Here is a 19,008-nt window from a genome sequence, read left to right on the forward strand (position 1 = left end):
TTTAGATACCAAGGGAGCATTCCGGCCTTCCCATAACTTGTTAAGGAAAAAATCTTTCTGTGTCTTGAAAAATTGAAAAAGAAAGACATGCCATAAGGTGTATGTCCAGCTTACCTAGAAGTGTCTGCTTATCTTGGGAGGAGTCAGACTCTGCAGAACATCTGCAAGTTCGGAGAACAATGACTCCTCCAAGCACGCCATCTTCGCTGGCCAGGAAAGGTGAACCTAGGCAGAAACGACAAATGGTCATTTTTCAGTGAATTTTGCTTTTTTCATTTTCAATTTTCATTTGATTACAAGAACAAAAATGTGGTGTGAATGCCCATTTTCTGACAATCACCATTGTTCAAACCTTGTATAGGCTTGATGGCAAAGGCAGGCTTATGCCCAAACGGGGGCCATTTGGCAAAGACAATCCCAGATGTCGCCAAGAAGACTTGAGTGGGGGTGGAGTGTGCATTACAGTATTCAGAAGGGAATTGGAAACACTACCAGATTAAAGGACCAAAACACAAATACAGGAAAAAATGCTCAGCAAGTCTCTTTGATCAGCTTTTAGGGATCACTTACCAGGCTCTCCCTGCTGTCAGGGGCATGCCACCAAAAGCTTTGATTTACTACCTTAAATTCAATTTTAAACAATAAGCCACAAACTTTACTACAAACATTTAAAAATGATCCTGATGGTTTACACAAATAAGGGTGAAACTGTATTTCTATTATGAGAGTCTGGTGGTTAGAAACAACCGGGCCTCTTTGGGATCTCACACACTGAACCATTGTGAGCATTTCAAGAACACTACATTTTAAAACCCCTCATTTTTCCTCCCCAAGGACATCTTCTTCGAACATCTGGCATAGCAAGTAAGCACGTGGAAAACAAATGCAAAATTAACCCAAGAGCTATCAAAGAAAGTAGTAAAAAATAAAAATCAACCAAATTGGATTTGGGGGGAAGCTTCTGGTTAAACTTAGTAGATTAAACACATATATTTATCTCCACTCCTTCCAAAAGCATGACCCAATAAGGACAGAGAGAAAGGCAAAGAAGAAAAAAACTCATGTTTTAGAAAATGAAAAGAAGATAGATATTACTTGCTCACCTAGTGGACCTGCAGAAGCTGAAACCTAAGCTTTAATGGGGAACATGGTTAAAACTGGGGGGTGGGGGGGGGCGGGGAAGCACCTATAAGAAATCACCCAGTTTTGTCATAAAACCCACAAAGAATCAGAAATTAGAAACTTCAAGTTCCTCTGAAGACAGGGATGCAAGGTGGGGCTGAAATGAAGATGGTTGATTCAGAGTGTCCAAAAGGACCCTCTACACCAGGCATCAGTAAGCTATGACTTGTCTGGTCTGCAACTTGTTTTTGTACTGTCCACAAGCTAAGAATGTTTATTTTATGCCTTAAAGGATTATTTTTTTAAAAAGAATGAGAAGCAGAAGAATATGTGATAGAGACCATGATGTAGCCCCAAAAGTCTAAAATCTTTACTTTCTGGCCCTTAACAGAAATAGCTTGCCAACCCCTGATAGATCAGCCCCAGATTCCTGCCTAGACAAGAAGTTACTTCTTCCTAACGTAGGAGATGCCAGGATATTTACTCTGTAGAGAGGATAAACCAGAGGGACTTGAGTCGTGGGGTCATCAGACTCAGCACAAGGCAGGAGGGAGTGTCCACAATGAACACAGGATGTCGAAGTGGAAGTCTTTATGCTAAACAGTAAAATAACTAGCTCCTTTACCCACAGGCTCCCAGTATACAAGAAGTCAAACTGATACACTCCAAGCACGTGACTGGATAATTCCCTTCCAGCCATACAACCATCTCGAGGAAAAAGAACTACTTGAGAGACCCTAAACAAAAGCTGCCTTATGTTAAGGGCTTCCAGATGACAAATGTGGCTCATTCAGAAGGTTTTCAGTTCAGCTTCTTGGTATATAACTGCTCAATAGTATAGACAACCTAGGTTCACTAGTTGCTTCAGTGTGACCTCTAGAAAAGACAGAGACCAAAACAAAAAAGAAAACAGAGAAAATGTACGCCAATGCATTGAGCAAAAGAAAAGTAAAAGAGATGGAAAATGGGAGGAAAAAAAAATCAGAACAGGCCAGAAGGTCCAATATCTGAATAATAGGAGTTTCAAAAAGAGAGGATAGAAGAAATAACACTTCAAAGAAGTAATTCAAAAACATTTCCAGGAATTGAAAGGTGAGTGTTTGAAAAGGCTCATCAACCTGCCAGCACAACTCATGAAAAAAAAAATAAAATAAAAGTGCCACAGATATATATCACTGTGACATATCAAAATATTGAAGAAATAAAGTCCAAAAACTTCCATGTGAAAACACATGCACACACACACACACACACACACACACACACACACACACAGAGAAAGCAAGGGGATCATAATGGCACCAGATTTCTCAACATAACAATGGAAACTACAAGGTTAGAAGGAAGGCACCATCTTCAACATGCTGAAGGAAAATTATTTCCAACCTAGAATTCTATACTAGGCCAAAATGTCAATCAAGTATGGAAACAGAATAAAGCTCTACAAAGTCTCAAAGAATTCACCTCCCACATACTTTCTCAGAAAGCTGTAGGATGAATGTGCCCTGGCAAAATGAAGTAATAACGTACATAATGAGAAAGAAAACAAGATCTGTAAATAGGGGATCCAAAACAAGAGAATACAAAAAGATTTCTAGATGACACACAGCGAGGCAGCAGGCTTAGAGAGTCAACAGTCCAAATTGGAGCAGAAAGCCAGAGAAGGCTGGAAAGAGATTTCCAAGGGGAAAATAAATCAAACTTATAGAATACACGTTGAGTTTGAAATTATTGGGAGGAAATGTTTCAGATTTTGAGGGAAATTTGACAATCAACCAGTGATCAGTATCAAAAAGCAAACAAAAAGAAACCTAAAAAATAATGAGGCAAATATTAATGCAGAAAAAAATAAGAATTTGTATAAGAAAGGAAACAGAATCACAGTACACTACATAGTTCAGATGTCAATAGCTAGAGTCAAAAATATAAACTCACAATACTGATGAGCTAAAAAAAAAAAAAAAGGCGGGGGTACATAATACATTGAGAGGAGTGATGGATGTAGTATGTGTAGGTTTGGGCTTGGAAATATAAGGGAATTAAATCTTTGCCTTCCCTCGTAGGAATATGAAGATATCTTGATATCTAAATAATATCTAAAATTGAAAACTGAAGGAATAGTAGTACAAGTGTGTTATTTTGAATTACAGATTTAAGTTCTAAAAGAAATAGCTACAAGAGTTAAAAGAAGTAGTAGCCTGAGGGGAGAGGAAACTAGGGGGCAGGGAATTGGAGTTGGAATAGGGAACCATTCATTTTCATTTTAAGTCTGGGGGTATTGTTTGCCTTTTTAAACCACTTATTTGTTTTGCCTTGCAAAGAAAAACAACACAAATTTAAACTGTGGAACTGGAGTAAATTTTTTAATCCTTAGCCTCTTAAAGAAGGGGGAAGGAGACAGGAAATTCACAGTCATTGAGAAACTACTCTGCATCAGGGCTTGGTTCCATGCTTTCATGTTCTATAGTTTAATTTTCAGAACCACTGAGAGGGTTCAGAGCAAATCTTCCCAAAATGTGTCATTTTGGCATGTAGGCTATTTTGAGCTGAAGGCAATTGAGACCCTCCTTTACTTAGAATCTAAATTGGGGGTCTTTCTCAGAATTAGAGTTATCACCAGGGATAAATTTTATCTGAGTAACCCATTTGTATGGCATAGCAAATATCTAACTACCAAACATTTGTTCTTCTTATTGCCCCCCTCCCCTTTGAAGCTTTTGGCCCCTATACCATTCCTTAGCTCAGCATGGCATAAATACCTCATTTTACCTTTCTGTCTTTGAATCTCTCATGTATAAGAGGTTTCTCAATGTATAAAATTAAATTTAATTTTCTCCTGTAAATTGATTTCATGTCAATTTAATCTTAGACCAGCTGAAAGAAACTTTTGAAACATAGAGTAAAATTTTTCCTCCCCAACACCACTATGCCATGAGGTATTTTTATCATGTTATAGATGAAGAACCTAAGGTTCAGAGAGGTTCAATGACTTGTCACAGCCATGCCACAATTGAACAGAGAATGTGGCTTTCCCTCATGTCTCTGAGCCCATGGTCCTCGACTGCTTGGCAGCAATACCTCTTAGGGAATGGGAAACTCTGGATAAAGTCACATTCCAACTGCTGCTAAAAACTTCCACCCCATCAGCATCCAAACTCTTTTTTTTTTTTTTTTCAACGTTTATTTATTTTTGGGACAGAGAGAGACAGAGCATGAACGGGGGAGGGGCAGAGAGAGAGGGAGACACAGAATCGGAAACAGGCTCCAGGCTCTGACCCATCAGCCCAGAGCCTGACACGGGGCTCGAACTCACGGACCGCGAGATCGTGACCTGGCTGAAGTCGGACGCTTAACCGACTGCGCCACCCAGGCGCCCCTAAACTCTTGACACCTCTAGAACAGTTCTCTTCCCCACCAAATCCAGGAGCTTCTCCTATGTTTCTAATAGCTCATCCAAGCTCAAAACTCTCTACCTTTTCCCTCTTCAATGACTCAAAACATGAAACCAAGTCAAATCCCAACAGTTCCCTATGATTCCACGTGTACTGAGCTCCGCCCCTTCATTCCCACTGACAAACCCTCAATGTACCCTCACTGTACTGAAAACACTGCAGTAGGCTCCCTACTCCAGTCATTCAAATCCCTAAATTAATTGATTCAATAAATATGTACTATATGCCAGGACTTTTCAAGGCACTGGGATGTAACAATGGAAAAAATGAAGTCCTTGCTTAAATTTAGTTGAACAGGTTAGGGGACAAGTAAGCTTACAAGTCAATAAAGAAATTCATCCAATTAGTGATAGGCGCTGTGGAGAAAATGAATCCTGGTAAATGACAGAAGGTGTGACTCAAGCAGGGGCTATTTTACATCAAGGGTCAGGAAAGGCATCTTTTGGTAAGGAGCTAATAACCATGTGAAGACCTGGGAAAGAACATTCCAGGCAGATGAACAAGCAAATGCAGAGACCCTAAGGTGAGAAGGGACCTGGATGTTCGGGAAATACAAAGGGACTAGGGTGGTAAGAGCTGACTGAGGGAGAGGGAAGAGAGTGCAGAACATGAATTCAGAGGGAGGCAGGAATTCAGAGGGAGGCAAGGCCAGGTCACATAGGGTTACAGAAGGCCTTGTGGGTACAGCAAGGAGTCTGAATTTTACTTCAAGTGTGATGAAAAGATGATGAAATCTTTAACCAGGACAATGATAGTTTTTGTTTGCACTTGCAAAAGGCTACTTTGTAGTATGGAATGGATTGGCAGGGCAAGCATGGAAGCAGCAAGTCACTAAAGAAGCTGCAATGGCAGCCCAACTGACAGATGACAGTGGCTTAGGTGAGCCTGATGGCAACAGAGACTGTCAGTAGAAGCTGGCTCTGGGATATATTCTGCAAGTAAAACCAGACGGGCTGTCCATAGACTAAATATGGGGACATGGAAAACAGAGACATCAAAGTTTAATAAGAAATAAGCAGCCTAAAAAAAAAAAAAAAGAAAAGAAATAAGCAGCCTAGCTATGATTATATCATTAAACCATTCAAACACTTTCAATAGACCCCAAGTGCCCACAGAATAGTATACAAATGCCTTAGCTAGGCAAGCCTTCCTCTCTTCCCTGTATCCCACTTCCCCAAGACCTCCCCCTGTGAACTATTCTTCCTGGATCCCTATCTCCCCATGAACTGGAATTTATCCTTCCAGTGCGTTTCATATATAGACACAGTTCTCTGGGGTGAGGATATCTGATTCACCTTTAAAGCACCTTTGGTGACTAATGAAATTCTTCCACTTATTCACTGCCTTCTCCTATCCCCAACCTCCTCAACATACCTCCCCCCCCCCCCACACACCCCCACACACTCCTGCTTACACCACTGAAGTGTGACATTGAGGATGGCAAGACAGGATGTTAATGCAATGAAAGGAGAGTGGGCCCCCAGGGTGCCATGGAAGCTACATCAGGGCTCCTCATTCTCAGTATGCATTCATTCAATAATTTGATGAAGCAATGATTAAAGTATATTTGAAGATTTCAAATTTTTCATGAAAAGTACTCAGATTTCACATTATCACTGTGATGTTAAAAAAAATGCTGACTCAGACAGAAGGCCTTGTTTTGAGTCTCAGGGTAGCAACTATGGTTCAGTTTCTTAAATTATAAACTATAGATATTAAAAGACACCTTTCTGGCTGTTGTAAGGATTGAATTATATATATATAAGCTCTGTAACCTCTGAAGTGTTATTTAAACATCTGGTGGTAGTAATACTGATGGTGGGAAGACACTTCAGCATTTTGCTGGTTCTCAAAAATTGTCATGTTGAACAAGATCTATTACTGTAACTACTTGGCTAACCTTCCACAATAGCCAGAAACAGTGTTCAACTGACATTCAGTGGTTGTGATAGGGTATCGATTTTCCTAAATGTTAAACAGTCTCTGAATATAAGGAAACACTATTCCTTATTCTTCCCAGTAAAAAAAAGAAACATTAACATGGAGTAACATGTTGGGCACTGTGCTTTTCATACCCAAACAGGGAAAAAAATAATGAACTAAGACAATCCAAAGCTCTATTAATACATGTGCAAGAAGCTGCATAAAATATCTAAAGAAAATTAATAATGAAATAATAAAAATTAAGCTTCATTCACCCTAACAAAATATCCCAAACAGATTCCTTAAATACCCAAGTCTAAAACTGTTATGCAATGAACTTATAATTACAGATAGTAAGAGAAATAGTTGTTGTGATCAAATGTGTATAATCTGAATATTCATTCAAATCATAAATCCATACTGTAAACAAATGAGACACCTACATACTAAATTTGTGCCATGATCTTTAAGGATGAAGAATTTGAAAGGAAAATCGCTATAAGTATTACAGAAGTCAATGTGAATATTAACCCATATTATTTGGATTGCTAGTATCAAATCTTAATCAGAATGATCTTCAGTACAAAGGAGAATTTGGTGGCTCATAAAATCCAATGGTAGGGATGTGACAGGTTTCAGTAACAGCTGGAAATAGCTCTCTATGGATAGCAATGCCCATTGATAGTTCCAGAACTGTATTCCTGACAACTTGCACCACCAGAAACTATTTCTCATTTTCAGTTTTTAATTTTTTTTTAAAAGTTTATTTATTTTTAGAGACAGCATATGTGTGCACAAGTTGGGGAGGGGAACAGAGAGAGGGGGAGAGAGAAAGAATCCTAAGCAGGCTCCACATTCTGCACTAAGCCCGATGGGGGGCTCAACCTCATGGACCATGAAATCATGACCTGAGCCAAAATCAAGAATCAAGGTGCCTAACTGGCTGAGCCACCCAGGTGCCCTCTTTTTCAGTTTTAACATTCTCAGGGGCCATCAATTGGATTTAGGAAAATGAAATAACCTGATTGGCCTAGCTTTAGTCAGTGAAGCCTAGAACAATCAACTGTGACCAAGAGGCCAGTGGAGTGGACTCATGGATGGACAGACAAATCCAAAAATGTCCAGAAAACTCAAATGGGCTACAGAACCAGGAAATCAGGATCCCAGATTTGGTATGCTCTACTTGAACTCAGACAACCCACTTTACCTTGCTTTCTTCGTTCATCGGAAATATTGGGAGACTAGAGTAACAATCTCTGAGATCTTCTACCAGTTGTAATAGGCGGGAGTATTTTCAGTTTTAGAGATTCATGTCTACCCACAGCAGCAATCAGCCACTATCTGATGCCAACAAGACAAAAGATTAAAGCTTCTTTTGCAAAACCTGATACAATGCTTCCTCTTCAACATGTGAGAACTTATTGAGAGAGTGATTCTATAGCCAGAAGGCAGTTGCTAGTGTTTCACCTTCCCATTACATTTAACAAAGAACGTCTTTCAAATACATTTCTACACATTGCTTTCTTATTTTTAACATCTACATGCCAAATCATTTGAACGCCATTTTCTCTTGGAGGAATTACACATCTATTGAGAAAAGGAAATATACAGAGAGACACAAGGATGGTTTGAAGGTCAGATGAGCAAGAAAACGGAGGGCAGAGGAATAATGAATGTACCCTACTGGAAACACATACCTGCAACTCCAAAAGAATTAGAGAGATTATTACAAATATTCTTTAAAAACAGAAGCAGGGTAACAGTTTATATTTCTTGGAAGAAGAATCTTTTTTTCCTAAAGATGCACTTGAGTTAGTTAACTTATCTTTTCTGGATGTGAAGAGTAAGCAGAATGACATGAAGACCACATAACATAATGAGAGGAGCCAACAACCATGTTCAGAAGCATTAGCTCCATTAATGAAGTGCCACTATGTGCTGCCCTTGAAAAGAAGTCTGAGACCACCACCATCATCCCATTAGATGTATATTAACTGTATTCTATCATTTCCTGCTTCTACAAAAATCCTACTATAAGGAGTATTACTACATTCATCTGACATGAGAAAACGCAATCAAAAAAGAAAGAAGCTGATGCACAGAGAGGTAAATGACAGGCTTTCAGAAACATGAAGAGGAAGTGGGGATCAGGATACTAACCACTGACCCAGATCCTCTCACTACAAACACTGAGGACTATACCTATTCTCAAGAACCCATCTCTACCACAGCTCATGGGTGTCCTCATTATGTGTGGTTTTCTGGTGATAAACATACTTTTCAAGACTCCAATTTAACTGTAAAGAGAAGAGTTAAGTGTGGTCATTGGCCCTTTTGAAATCCCTTATCTACCATAATTTGAAAGATAGAAAAAGTTAACTTTTGTGTCAGAACAGAAAATTCCAAACTATAATCAGAACCTAAACATATCAGAGAGACAGTCTGTGGATAATTTACTGATTCTGCCACAAAGATTACAAGTAAGAAACCAAACTGAGTCCATTAAAGCTTCTGCTTTTTGGTGTAACCAATCCACAGAATATATTCACCTAATACTGCTACAAAAATGACAAGATATATATATATATATATATATATATATATATATGTATATATGTATATATGTATATATATGTATATATATACATATATATATATACACATAAAGTTTGACACAAAGTCTCTGTTCTGAAGAGAACAATTCAGCTGACTTGTTTAAAAAATCATACTTATAGTAATAAAATTAATAAGTCATGGGAATGTAATGTACAACATGGTGACTAAAGCTAATAATATTGTACTGTATATTTGAAAGTTGCTAAGAGTAGGTCTTAAAAGAAAAAAAAATTGTAACTATGTATGGTGGCATATGTTAACTAAACTTAATGTACTCATCGCTTTGCAGTATATATAATCGTTACATTGTACACTCAAAATTAATATGTTATGTCAAATTACACTTCATAAAAAATCATAAAACAATTTAAGAAGGATCAGTAGGTATTTTCTTTTCCTGAAATTCCAGCCCAGTATTCTACCTGCTAGTGGAGGTATCCAGGATTCCACCAATTCACCCTTATGCAACAATGAATGGATGAGAAACATGAATCCTTGACAGAGAAAACAAGTGAGAGTGGCCTACAGACAACTGAAGAGTCACTGGAGGGGAAACCAAATGGGTCGTTTTTCCAGCCCTGGTCCTGGCATATTCCATATTAATTTTAACAAGTAAGAAGAAGATTCTCTCCCTCTCAACTCTACCAGGTCACCCCAAGCTGCTGGCTGTGCAGGGAACACATTTCCCCCACAGTTACAGTTGCCAGAACTTCCATCTCCAGGAATGTCACAAGGCAGAAGAGGCCAAAATTGTGATAATGGCAGAAGATAAGGGGTCCTGACCGAGCAAGCTGTCTTCAGTGGGGATAGGGTATGGTGGTGTGGACTCACACTTACTTATTAATACTAGACTAGAAGCCATGAATTTGAGAGATATAACATTCATTCAACAAATACTTCATATTTCATAAACATTCACTTTAAAACATTTAAGAATCAACTCTGTCAAGCACTGCTTGGGCCCTTGAGTATGCAGTGATTAAGGCAAAATGTGTTCACAAGTGCTATGGTCTGAATGTTTGTATCCCTTTCAAATTCATATGTTGAAAATGCCCAGTGTGATGGTGCTAGAAGATAAGGCCTTTGGGAAGTGATTAGTGCCCTTATAAAAGAGGCCCAAGAAAGCTCCCTTACCGTATCTGCCATGTTAGGTTATAGTGAAAAGTCTGCAGTTCATAAGAAGGCCCTCACTTGACCATACCAGCACTCTGAGCTTGGACTTCCAGCCTCCAGAACTGTGAGAAATCAGTGTCTGTTGTTTATAAGCTACCCAATCTAGCTTATAAAACCTACCCATGTTGTTCTAGCAGCCCAAATGGACATACCGAGGCACGTATGATATGACAGACAATACATAAGTATAATCAATGCTAGAAAGGGAAATCAAGCAACATAAGGGAGATACAGTGCTAAGGTGGGTTAAAAGGGAGAGAGCATTTTAATCAGCATGGTCAGGGACAGTTGTTCTGACGGTGACATTTGAGGAGAAAAATCCAACAAAGAATAGCAATCCAGGTATTGGGGCCCTGAAGCAACAACGTTTCCAGCACAGTAAATAAATACATTCCCATATATAATCATGCCTAACAACCAGGAATGGTAGTTCTCATTTTAAATCAAGATAAGCAAGGGCCAGTATTCAGCTGATTATTAATGCTGGTATCCCTATTGGTTGTTAACTCTCTTGACTATCCCGACTAAAGGCATAGTTTTAATTCATTACTATACTCCTAAAAACATACTAAGAATCCTACACATGCAGAACATGTAATAGAACAACATAATATACAATGGAAGTATCTGTCTTACTGCAGTCCCATTCCACAGAGGTGAGTGCCATCAAGAGCTCCATGTACATCCTTTCTGAAATCATCCATACTTAACACACATCCATTTTCAAGTTTTCACTCAGTGGGTTATGGTATGTAAACTGCTCTGTATCCGGCATTCTATTTATTTTTATTTAGTTTTTATTTTTTTATTTGAGAGAAAGAGAGAGAGAGAGAGAGTACAAGAGAGACAGGGAGTAGAAAGCAAGAGAGAGAGAATCTCAAGCAGGTTCCATGCTCATCATGGAGCCCGATGGGGGGCTCAATATCATGACCCTGGGATCATGATCTGAGCTGAAATCAAGAGTGGAATGCTCAACCTACTGAGCCACCCAGGCGCCCCTGTATCTGGTCTTTTAAATTCAATAATATGACTTAGAGATCCTTCCATATCAGCTCACGCAAACTTAGCCTATTCTTTTTAACAACAAATACACTCTTGGACATATATACCATCACTTCTTTAACTAGTTCCCTGGGATAGGCATTTAGGTTGTTTCTGGCTTTATTTTTTTTCCTATTACAAGTAATGCTACAGTGAACATGTGTATACATTTACCATTCATACATGTATAAATATATATATAGGATACATTTGTAAATGTAGACTTGATGAATCAATCAGCATACTCATTAAATTATTTGCTACAGATCCCAAACTGCTTTTTAAAAAGACTTACACCCATAAGAAAGTGTTTGACAGTGTCCTTTTCCCCATAAACTTACCAAAACTGGGTACCAAACTCATTATTATTAATCTGATACATGAAAAATGGTATCTCATTGGTATCTTGATTCATATTTATTTAATTATGAATAAAGTTAAATATCCATAGGCTTACAAGCCATCTGTATTTATCTGTGCCTTCATATTTCTGTTATATGCAACTTTTTGCCTACCCATTATCCATTCTCCCTTTCTTCCTTACAGACAAACCTCTAGTTTTGTTTGGGGCAGAAATGTGTCCAGCTTCCCAAACTGCTTTGCAGCTAGCAGGTGAAATGGCAGAGTTTCTAGCAGATGCATCTTTGTTTTTAAAATTTTTTTCAATGTTTATTTATTTTTGAGAGAGAGAGAGAGAGAGAGAGAGAGAGAGAGAGAGAGAGAGAGACAGCACAAGCAGGGGAGGGGCAGAGAGAGAGGGAGACACAGAATCTGAAACGGGCTCCAGGTTCTGAGCTGTAAGTACAGAGCCCGACTCAGGGCTTGAACTCGTGAACTGTGAGATCATGACCTAGCAGATGCATCTTATTAGCTGCTTCCGTTTGTCTCTGATGTAGTACCTAGAGGTGGAACAGCTATCTTGTGGCCAAGAAGAATGAGCCATGACAGATTACCAAACAGAGAGTCTAGGCCTCTGGTGTACCATGAAGCCACTGTGCCAGTTTTGGACTGCTTTCAGACTTCTAGTATGAGCCCTCATTGTGTTAAGCCCTGCAGTTGGCCTTCCATCATGTCAGTCAAACATAATCCCAAACCAAAAATTTCCTTTATCCATTTCTCTATTGTACAGGTTTTTCTTTCTTTATTATTACTAATTTCCTAAACTCTTTACATGTTAAGGCAATAAGTACTTAGTCATGTGTATTGTAAATACTTTCCCTCAGTTTGTCACATATCTTTTGATTTTGTCTATGACTTTTTTTGTAATAGATAAGTTTTTAATACTTACGTGGTCAAATTTATCAACCATTGCCTTTTACAACTTCTGTGTTGAGTGTTTTCTGTCGTCCAAAATTATGAAAATAAGAAGTCCATGTTTTCTATTAGTACTCTTATAATTCAGTTTTTACATTTAAAATTTCAGTCCATCTGGAATTACTTTTGGTGTAAGGACTGCAGTGGAGATCCTGCTTTATTATTTTTTTCCTAAACCATCACCAAATTGCCCAACGTAAATTTGATGGAAAATTCATCTCATACCCAACGATTTGAAATGCATTTTTAATCACACATTATATTCCCATATATACTTGCATCTATATCTAGATAATCCTGTCCCTTTGATGAAACTATTCCCACACAGATACCAAATGGCTTTAATTATTACAGCTTTATAGTATATTCTACCTGACTGGGCCAGGTTCCTCTGATTAGTCATTATTTTCAAAATATTCTGTTACTTTCATGTGATTTCTCCATATCATCTTAATAATAAGCTTGCTTGCAGGAACCTGGGTAGCTCATTTGGTTAAGCATCCAACTCTTGGTGTAGGCTCAGGTCATGATATCACATTTCATGAGTTAGACCCCTGCATAGGGCTCTGCACCAACAGTGCAGAGCCTGCTTGGGATTCTCTCTCTCTCCCCCTCTCTCTCTGTCCCTCCCCTGCTCATGCACTTGCTCTCTCTCAAAACAAATAAACATCTAAAAAATTACAAAAAATTTATATTGCTTATACTTTTACCTCTCTCACTGGAATTTTCATTGAATATAATTTAATAAAATTGTGATTTTGCTTAAGATTTATGCTGTCCTGGTAAATTTTTCCAAGGAAAGCCATAAGTGGAGTTAGTTGTATGTTTGACACCTCCAAATGGTGGAGCCATGTGGATTTTTAGACAAGGAAATGTGACATGGCACCCCTAAAATAAAATTTGCAACCATGCTTCCACCTAGTTTATTTTTTATTTAAAAAACTTTTTTAAATATTTATTTATTTTTGAGAGAGAGAGAGAGAGAAGCAGAGCACGAGCAGGGTAGAGGCAGAGAGAGAGGGAGACACAGAATCTGAAACAGGCTCCAGGCTGAGCTGTCAGCACAAAGCCTGATGCGGGGCTCGAACTCATGAGCTATGAGATCATGACCTGAGCCGAAGTCAGACACTTAACGGACTGAGCCACCCAGGTGCCCCTACCTCTTCCTAGTTTAAAAGGATCAAATAAACATCTTTATAGAATATCTTCTGAGATGTTAGTATGAGAAAAAACAATTTTTTTTCTTCATGATCAGTTCTTTCTCTTCTGATCCATCTTACCTGATTAACTACAGGCTATAGTCACCATCAGTAATATTTCCAAATCAAGAAAATCATTCTCAGCAACCCTCAGCCTACTCACACAAACAGGACAAAACCAAAACTAAACCCCTCAGTTCTAAGACAGGCAAAACAGCAAGTTGTCTGTGAGTGAAGTGAAAACACTGAATTGGCAAATATTTAAGTCAACTAATCAATCCTAAGTATATAAAAGTATCTGGGGAGTGCCTGGGTGGCTCAGTCAGTTAAGTATCTGACTTCGGCTCAGGTCATAATCTCACAGTTTGTGGGTTTAAGCCCGGTGTTGGGCTCTGTGCTGACAGCTCAGAGCCTGGAACCTGCTTCAGATTCTGCGTCTCCCTCTCTCTCTGCCCTTCCCTCTCCTGTACTCTATCTCTCTTTCTTCCAAAAACAAATTTAAAAAAAAGAAAACATTAGAAAAATTTTAAAGTGTTTGAAATATAAAAAAATTTCTGGGTAGATAAAGTTATTGCTCATTGAATCCTAGACTCCATTCCTGTTAGAATGGAAGAACTATCTTATGGTATTTACAATATTATCCAAGGGACCAATGTTCATGAGCAACATCATTTGCTTCAGGAGGACTATGCTGGTATTTTTTTTTTTTTTTTTATCTCAACTTAGTAAACAAAATCAATGTGATCAAATAATGCAAATAAACATCTGGGGTTTTACCAGACTGTCTCTATAATAGGAAAAGGTAGGATAAAAATGGGCAAAGAGGGAAAAGTTAGGACCTAAGGTCCCTGGTGGGGAAAAAAACACATGTTTTAAAACAATGCTGGGAACATGTGACCTGGAGCAAACTCCCTCAGACAGAAGGTTCCTCTTAAAAATGTAACAGACCTACTCCCCCTCAAGTTTCCCTCAGGTTTCCCTCAGAAATTTGACAAACAAAAGACCTGACTAAAGATAAGTAGACCATAAAATGTATGACCCACATGGAATGGTTTGGTCATAGACCACCCCTCATAGGATGGAAACGAGCCAATCGTAAAGGAATGGCTAGAGTTACCTAGCCAGTAAGGGTAGAACCCAAGAAGGAACAATGGGGAAGGAAAGAGGCTGACCGAAATCCTACAAAAGTCCCTTGCCTACAGTTCATTTTCGAATGCCCCCTCTCTGTAAAGAAAGCTTCCATACTGTTCTTATTGTCTGATCTTCTACTCTAATAAACTTTTGCCTGCTGCTCCCTTTATTCTGTGTCCATCTCTTCATTCTTTGGAGTGGTGAGACAAGGAACCCTGGCTATTGAGGTAAGGAATCCTTCAACATCTCCACCAATTACTGCACAAGTATACACAAAGGACATCAGACATTTAAGAGCATCATATACCCATCTGTCGTTGTTCATTATTTTTTTTAAGTGTTTACTTACTAATTTTTGAGTGGAGGAGGGACAGAGAGAGGGAGACAGTGAATCCCAAGCAGGCTCCACTGTGTCAGTGCAGAACCCACTTGCCCCCTCACCCCAAAGCAGGGCTTTAGCTCACGAACCATAAGATCATAACCTGAGCTGAAATCAAGAGTTGGTCACATAACCAACTAAGCCACCCAGTGCCCCTCTTTCTTATAAATTCTAAAAGGTTTGTTCATTTTGTGTTAACAAAAGGGAGAGCAGTAAGTCCAAAGAAGGCACAGCAGCTCCCAGCTGGTTCCCACACACCTTGCCTTTTGCATCTCATCCGTCTGGCTTTTCTCAGTTACATCCTGTTTTTTAACAAACCAGTAGCCTAGTAAGTAAACTGTTTTCCTGAGTTCTGTGAACCACTCTAGCAAATTAATTAAACCCAAGGAGAGTATCATGAGAACGTGCAATTTATATCCATAGCGCAGATGACAACCTGGGCTTGTGAGTGGCATCTGGAGTTGGGAGTGGGGGTAATGCAATCCTGTGGGATTCTGAGCCCTTAAGCTTTGGTATCTGATGCTACCTCCAAGTAGATAGTCTCAGAAGTGAGTTCAGTTGTAGGACACCCAACTGAGTGATCAGAGAATCCAAAAATTGCTTAGTGTGGGACTCCACCCTCCACCACCACTACCACACACACACACACACACACACACACACACACACTTGGTGACCAGTGTTAAAGTGAAGTACTGACAGAGAAGATACAGGAGTGTTTTTCCTTAGCAAATGGTGATTGGTGATATTGAGATTGCTGTAAGTTTCTGGATGCTTCAATATTTTTTACATTTATTATTGTATTGAGAGGGCATTTACTTAGAAAATTATAAATGCAATTTTCTATCAGTGCTTGAGCTTACAACTCTAGTTCTAGAAACACTACTCTGTTTACACTGTGAACTTTAAATGAATCTGTCCTGGATCCATGTATAGTGAATTAATATATTCTGAACCCATAACAGTGAGACACCCATTAATGCAGGATGACATTTACACAGAGAACTAGACTGCAATTAGACAATGTATCCTTGCAGTAATATGTGGGATTTTGTATCTCGCTTGAATGTAAATCTCCATGTATTCTACATTTAGTGAAGCCACTGGAATCTTGTGGCAAGAGAGAAGAATGAGATTAAACTATAAGATATAGCAATCAGTAATCAAGAAAGTCAGGAAGGTAGTACCACTTCCAAGATCTTCTGCCTCACAAGGTGATGACAGTGGTCATGTTAACCAACGACTTAATACCCTAACAGAGCTCCAACAATATTTTTAGTTGTTTCAAAAAGTCAAGCAAGAACAAGGCTAGACCCTAGAACTCCCACAGTGAGCGTTGAGAGGCATTCTGTTCCTTGAATTGTCACACACATAAATTGGGTTAAGGAAAATACAAAAGCTATTCTTGAAAGGGGAGGGGACAACAAAAAGGTAACCCATAACCTGGAAGATTGTGTGAATATTATTGTTACTTTTTCTTCATTTATTCTATGACTATTGAGTACCTATTAATTATGTATTCAACCCAATTCTTAGTGCTGGATTACATTGGTAAACAAGGCACACTTGGTCCTAGCACACAGGAAGGTTATATTCTGATGGGGGAAATGACCAAACAAGCAAATACACACACACATTATTTATAACTGTGACAGCTCCACAGAGGAAACAAACGGGGGGCTAAGAAGGAGACTAATGGTGGTAGACAGGCCTCTCTGAGCAGGTGGCATTTTAATTTTGACTAAAAGATGAGGAGAAAGGAACCTGATAAAGACTGGAAAGGAGAACATTCCCGACAGGAAATAGCACATGCCAAGGTCCTGAGGTATGAAACAACCTGGGAAATTGTAAAAACAAAAAGAAGACCAGAGAAGCCAGCATTATAAGCAAGGGAGGAGAGTGACCAGGGATGAGACTGAGGGAACAGGAAGGAATTGCATTAGAGATCCATGAGGTAACGTGTGCATTATAATGGAGGACCTCATTATAATGGAGGACCATCAAAACAATAGACAAGGGGCGCCTGGGTGGCTCAGTTGGTTGAGTGTCCGACTTCAGCTCAGGTCATGATCTCACAGCTCGTGAGTTCGAGCCCCGTGTCGGGCTCTGTGCTGACAGCTCAGAGCCTGGAGCCTGCTTCGGATTCTGTGTCTCCCTCTCTCTCTGCCCCTAACCCACTCGCATTCTGTCTCTGTCTCTCTCAAAAATAAATAAACATTAAAAACAAAAACAAAAACAAAAAAAACAATGGATGAGAAACTGGAACAGGCTGCTATGTGGAGAACAGATTAGGTTGAGGGTAGTTGTCATGGGAAGAGGCAGGAAGATTGCTGAGGATACTTCTATGGTAGTCCAGATAAGAGTTATTTAGTGAGTGTGCAGGGACATTCCCATGTCCCCATGGATAGCTTCCCTTGCCCAGGCCCAGTGAGGTGGCAAAAGGACCATACCCCTGGCCACCATACTGTGGAAGATGCTGCTTAGAGTAAAAGTGGGACAAGGAGAAATTGCACTGGGGAACGATGGCAGATGTTCTGCTAAGGACAGCATTTGGGTCACTGCTCTCCATCATGAAGCCCATGTGCCACACTGGAATATCTGGAAGCAGTCATGCACCTAGATTTGTCATTTCAATCAGGTAATTTACATCTCCCCTTATCATTATGTAAGATCAACTGCAGTGCTCTGAGGACAGTTGTCAGAGAATCCCAAGCACAGTGAGGTCTACCATTTCCTCTGAAATTCTTTCCCTGGTCTACTGCTCCAACTTCCTTCCCTTTGTGGGTCCATCATGGCCTTGTTCATCTCTGGAATTCCCTTCCTGCCCTAATTCAGCTGAGCTCTAATTTGCTAACCATAGGGTGCTGAGCTGGGTCTATTTTTCAGCTTGTCATTCTTTACTAAATAAAGCCCTAAACTTTTTTTTTTTTTCATCTTTGTTGTGGAATTTCAGCTTGCCCTATTTAACTGTGGATTTTTACAGTCTACACATGCCTAGAAGCCTTGGGCTGTGGATAACCTTTCACTATGCCTACTAAATAAAATGAAAATAGAAACTGCAGAAGTAAACCATAAATGTCTTAAACATTGGCCAACAGGCAAAAGTGAGAGCCATGAATTTTTAAATTTTTAAAAACATGTTGGAGAGTGAGATCCTATCATTACAGAACAGCTAGAAAGAAAGCAAAGGTAACCAAAAAACTTTAACTCCTTTCCTTCATTTGTATTTTTGTAGAAGTGTCTCTGCTAGAAGTCATATGTTACCAATGGCACTTAAAGGCCAAACTGATTTATCAGTCATCTTTAACTTCTAGAAGAATGGGCAGTAAGTAGACTGCCAAACTCAAGGAACTCTAAGGAAAAATAAAATAATAAAGTAAGGTAAAGTTAAATTTAAAAGCTTGTAATGAGAAAAGGGCCAAAAATCAAAGTAGGCACATAGCAGGAAAAAACAAGCAATGTAACCTACTGATTCTTTTTGTCCATAACATATTGAAAAGGAGAAAAAATGAAAATTGGGTTCTGTAAGTTATATACATTATGAAAAACCTGATAATTCAGGTAAATAAAATTGGAAAACAGTATGATATATATAATAAGGTGGCTTTAGGAAATTATCAATCAATAATTCTATGTTTAACAACAACTTTTATAGAAC

At 39.0% G+C, this 19,008-nt stretch overlaps 1 protein-coding gene across 8 annotated transcripts in view; it reads right to left on the bottom strand.

Annotated features, from left to right (window-relative positions):
• TASP1 (taspase 1) overlaps positions 1-19,008 on the bottom strand; it is a 307,910-nt gene that overhangs the window by 89,499 nt on the left and 199,403 nt on the right. For all 8 annotated transcript variants that reach the window (XR_005782143.1, XR_005782144.1, XM_040447716.1 and 5 more), the window contains one exon: positions 115-225. Coding sequence is in view for 6 of the 8 variants with exons in the window: in XM_040447716.1 (XP_040303650.1) it covers positions 115-225 (111 nt within the window). In the remaining 2 variants the exon portion in view is untranslated. The remainder of the gene's footprint in view (positions 1-114; positions 226-19,008) is intronic.

The sequence above is a fragment of the Herpailurus yagouaroundi genome, unplaced genomic scaffold, assembly GCF_014898765.1.
Source record: "Herpailurus yagouaroundi ecotype Mexico unplaced genomic scaffold, PumYag 196, whole genome shotgun sequence".
Taxonomy (NCBI): Eukaryota; Metazoa; Chordata; class Mammalia; order Carnivora; family Felidae; genus Herpailurus; species Herpailurus yagouaroundi.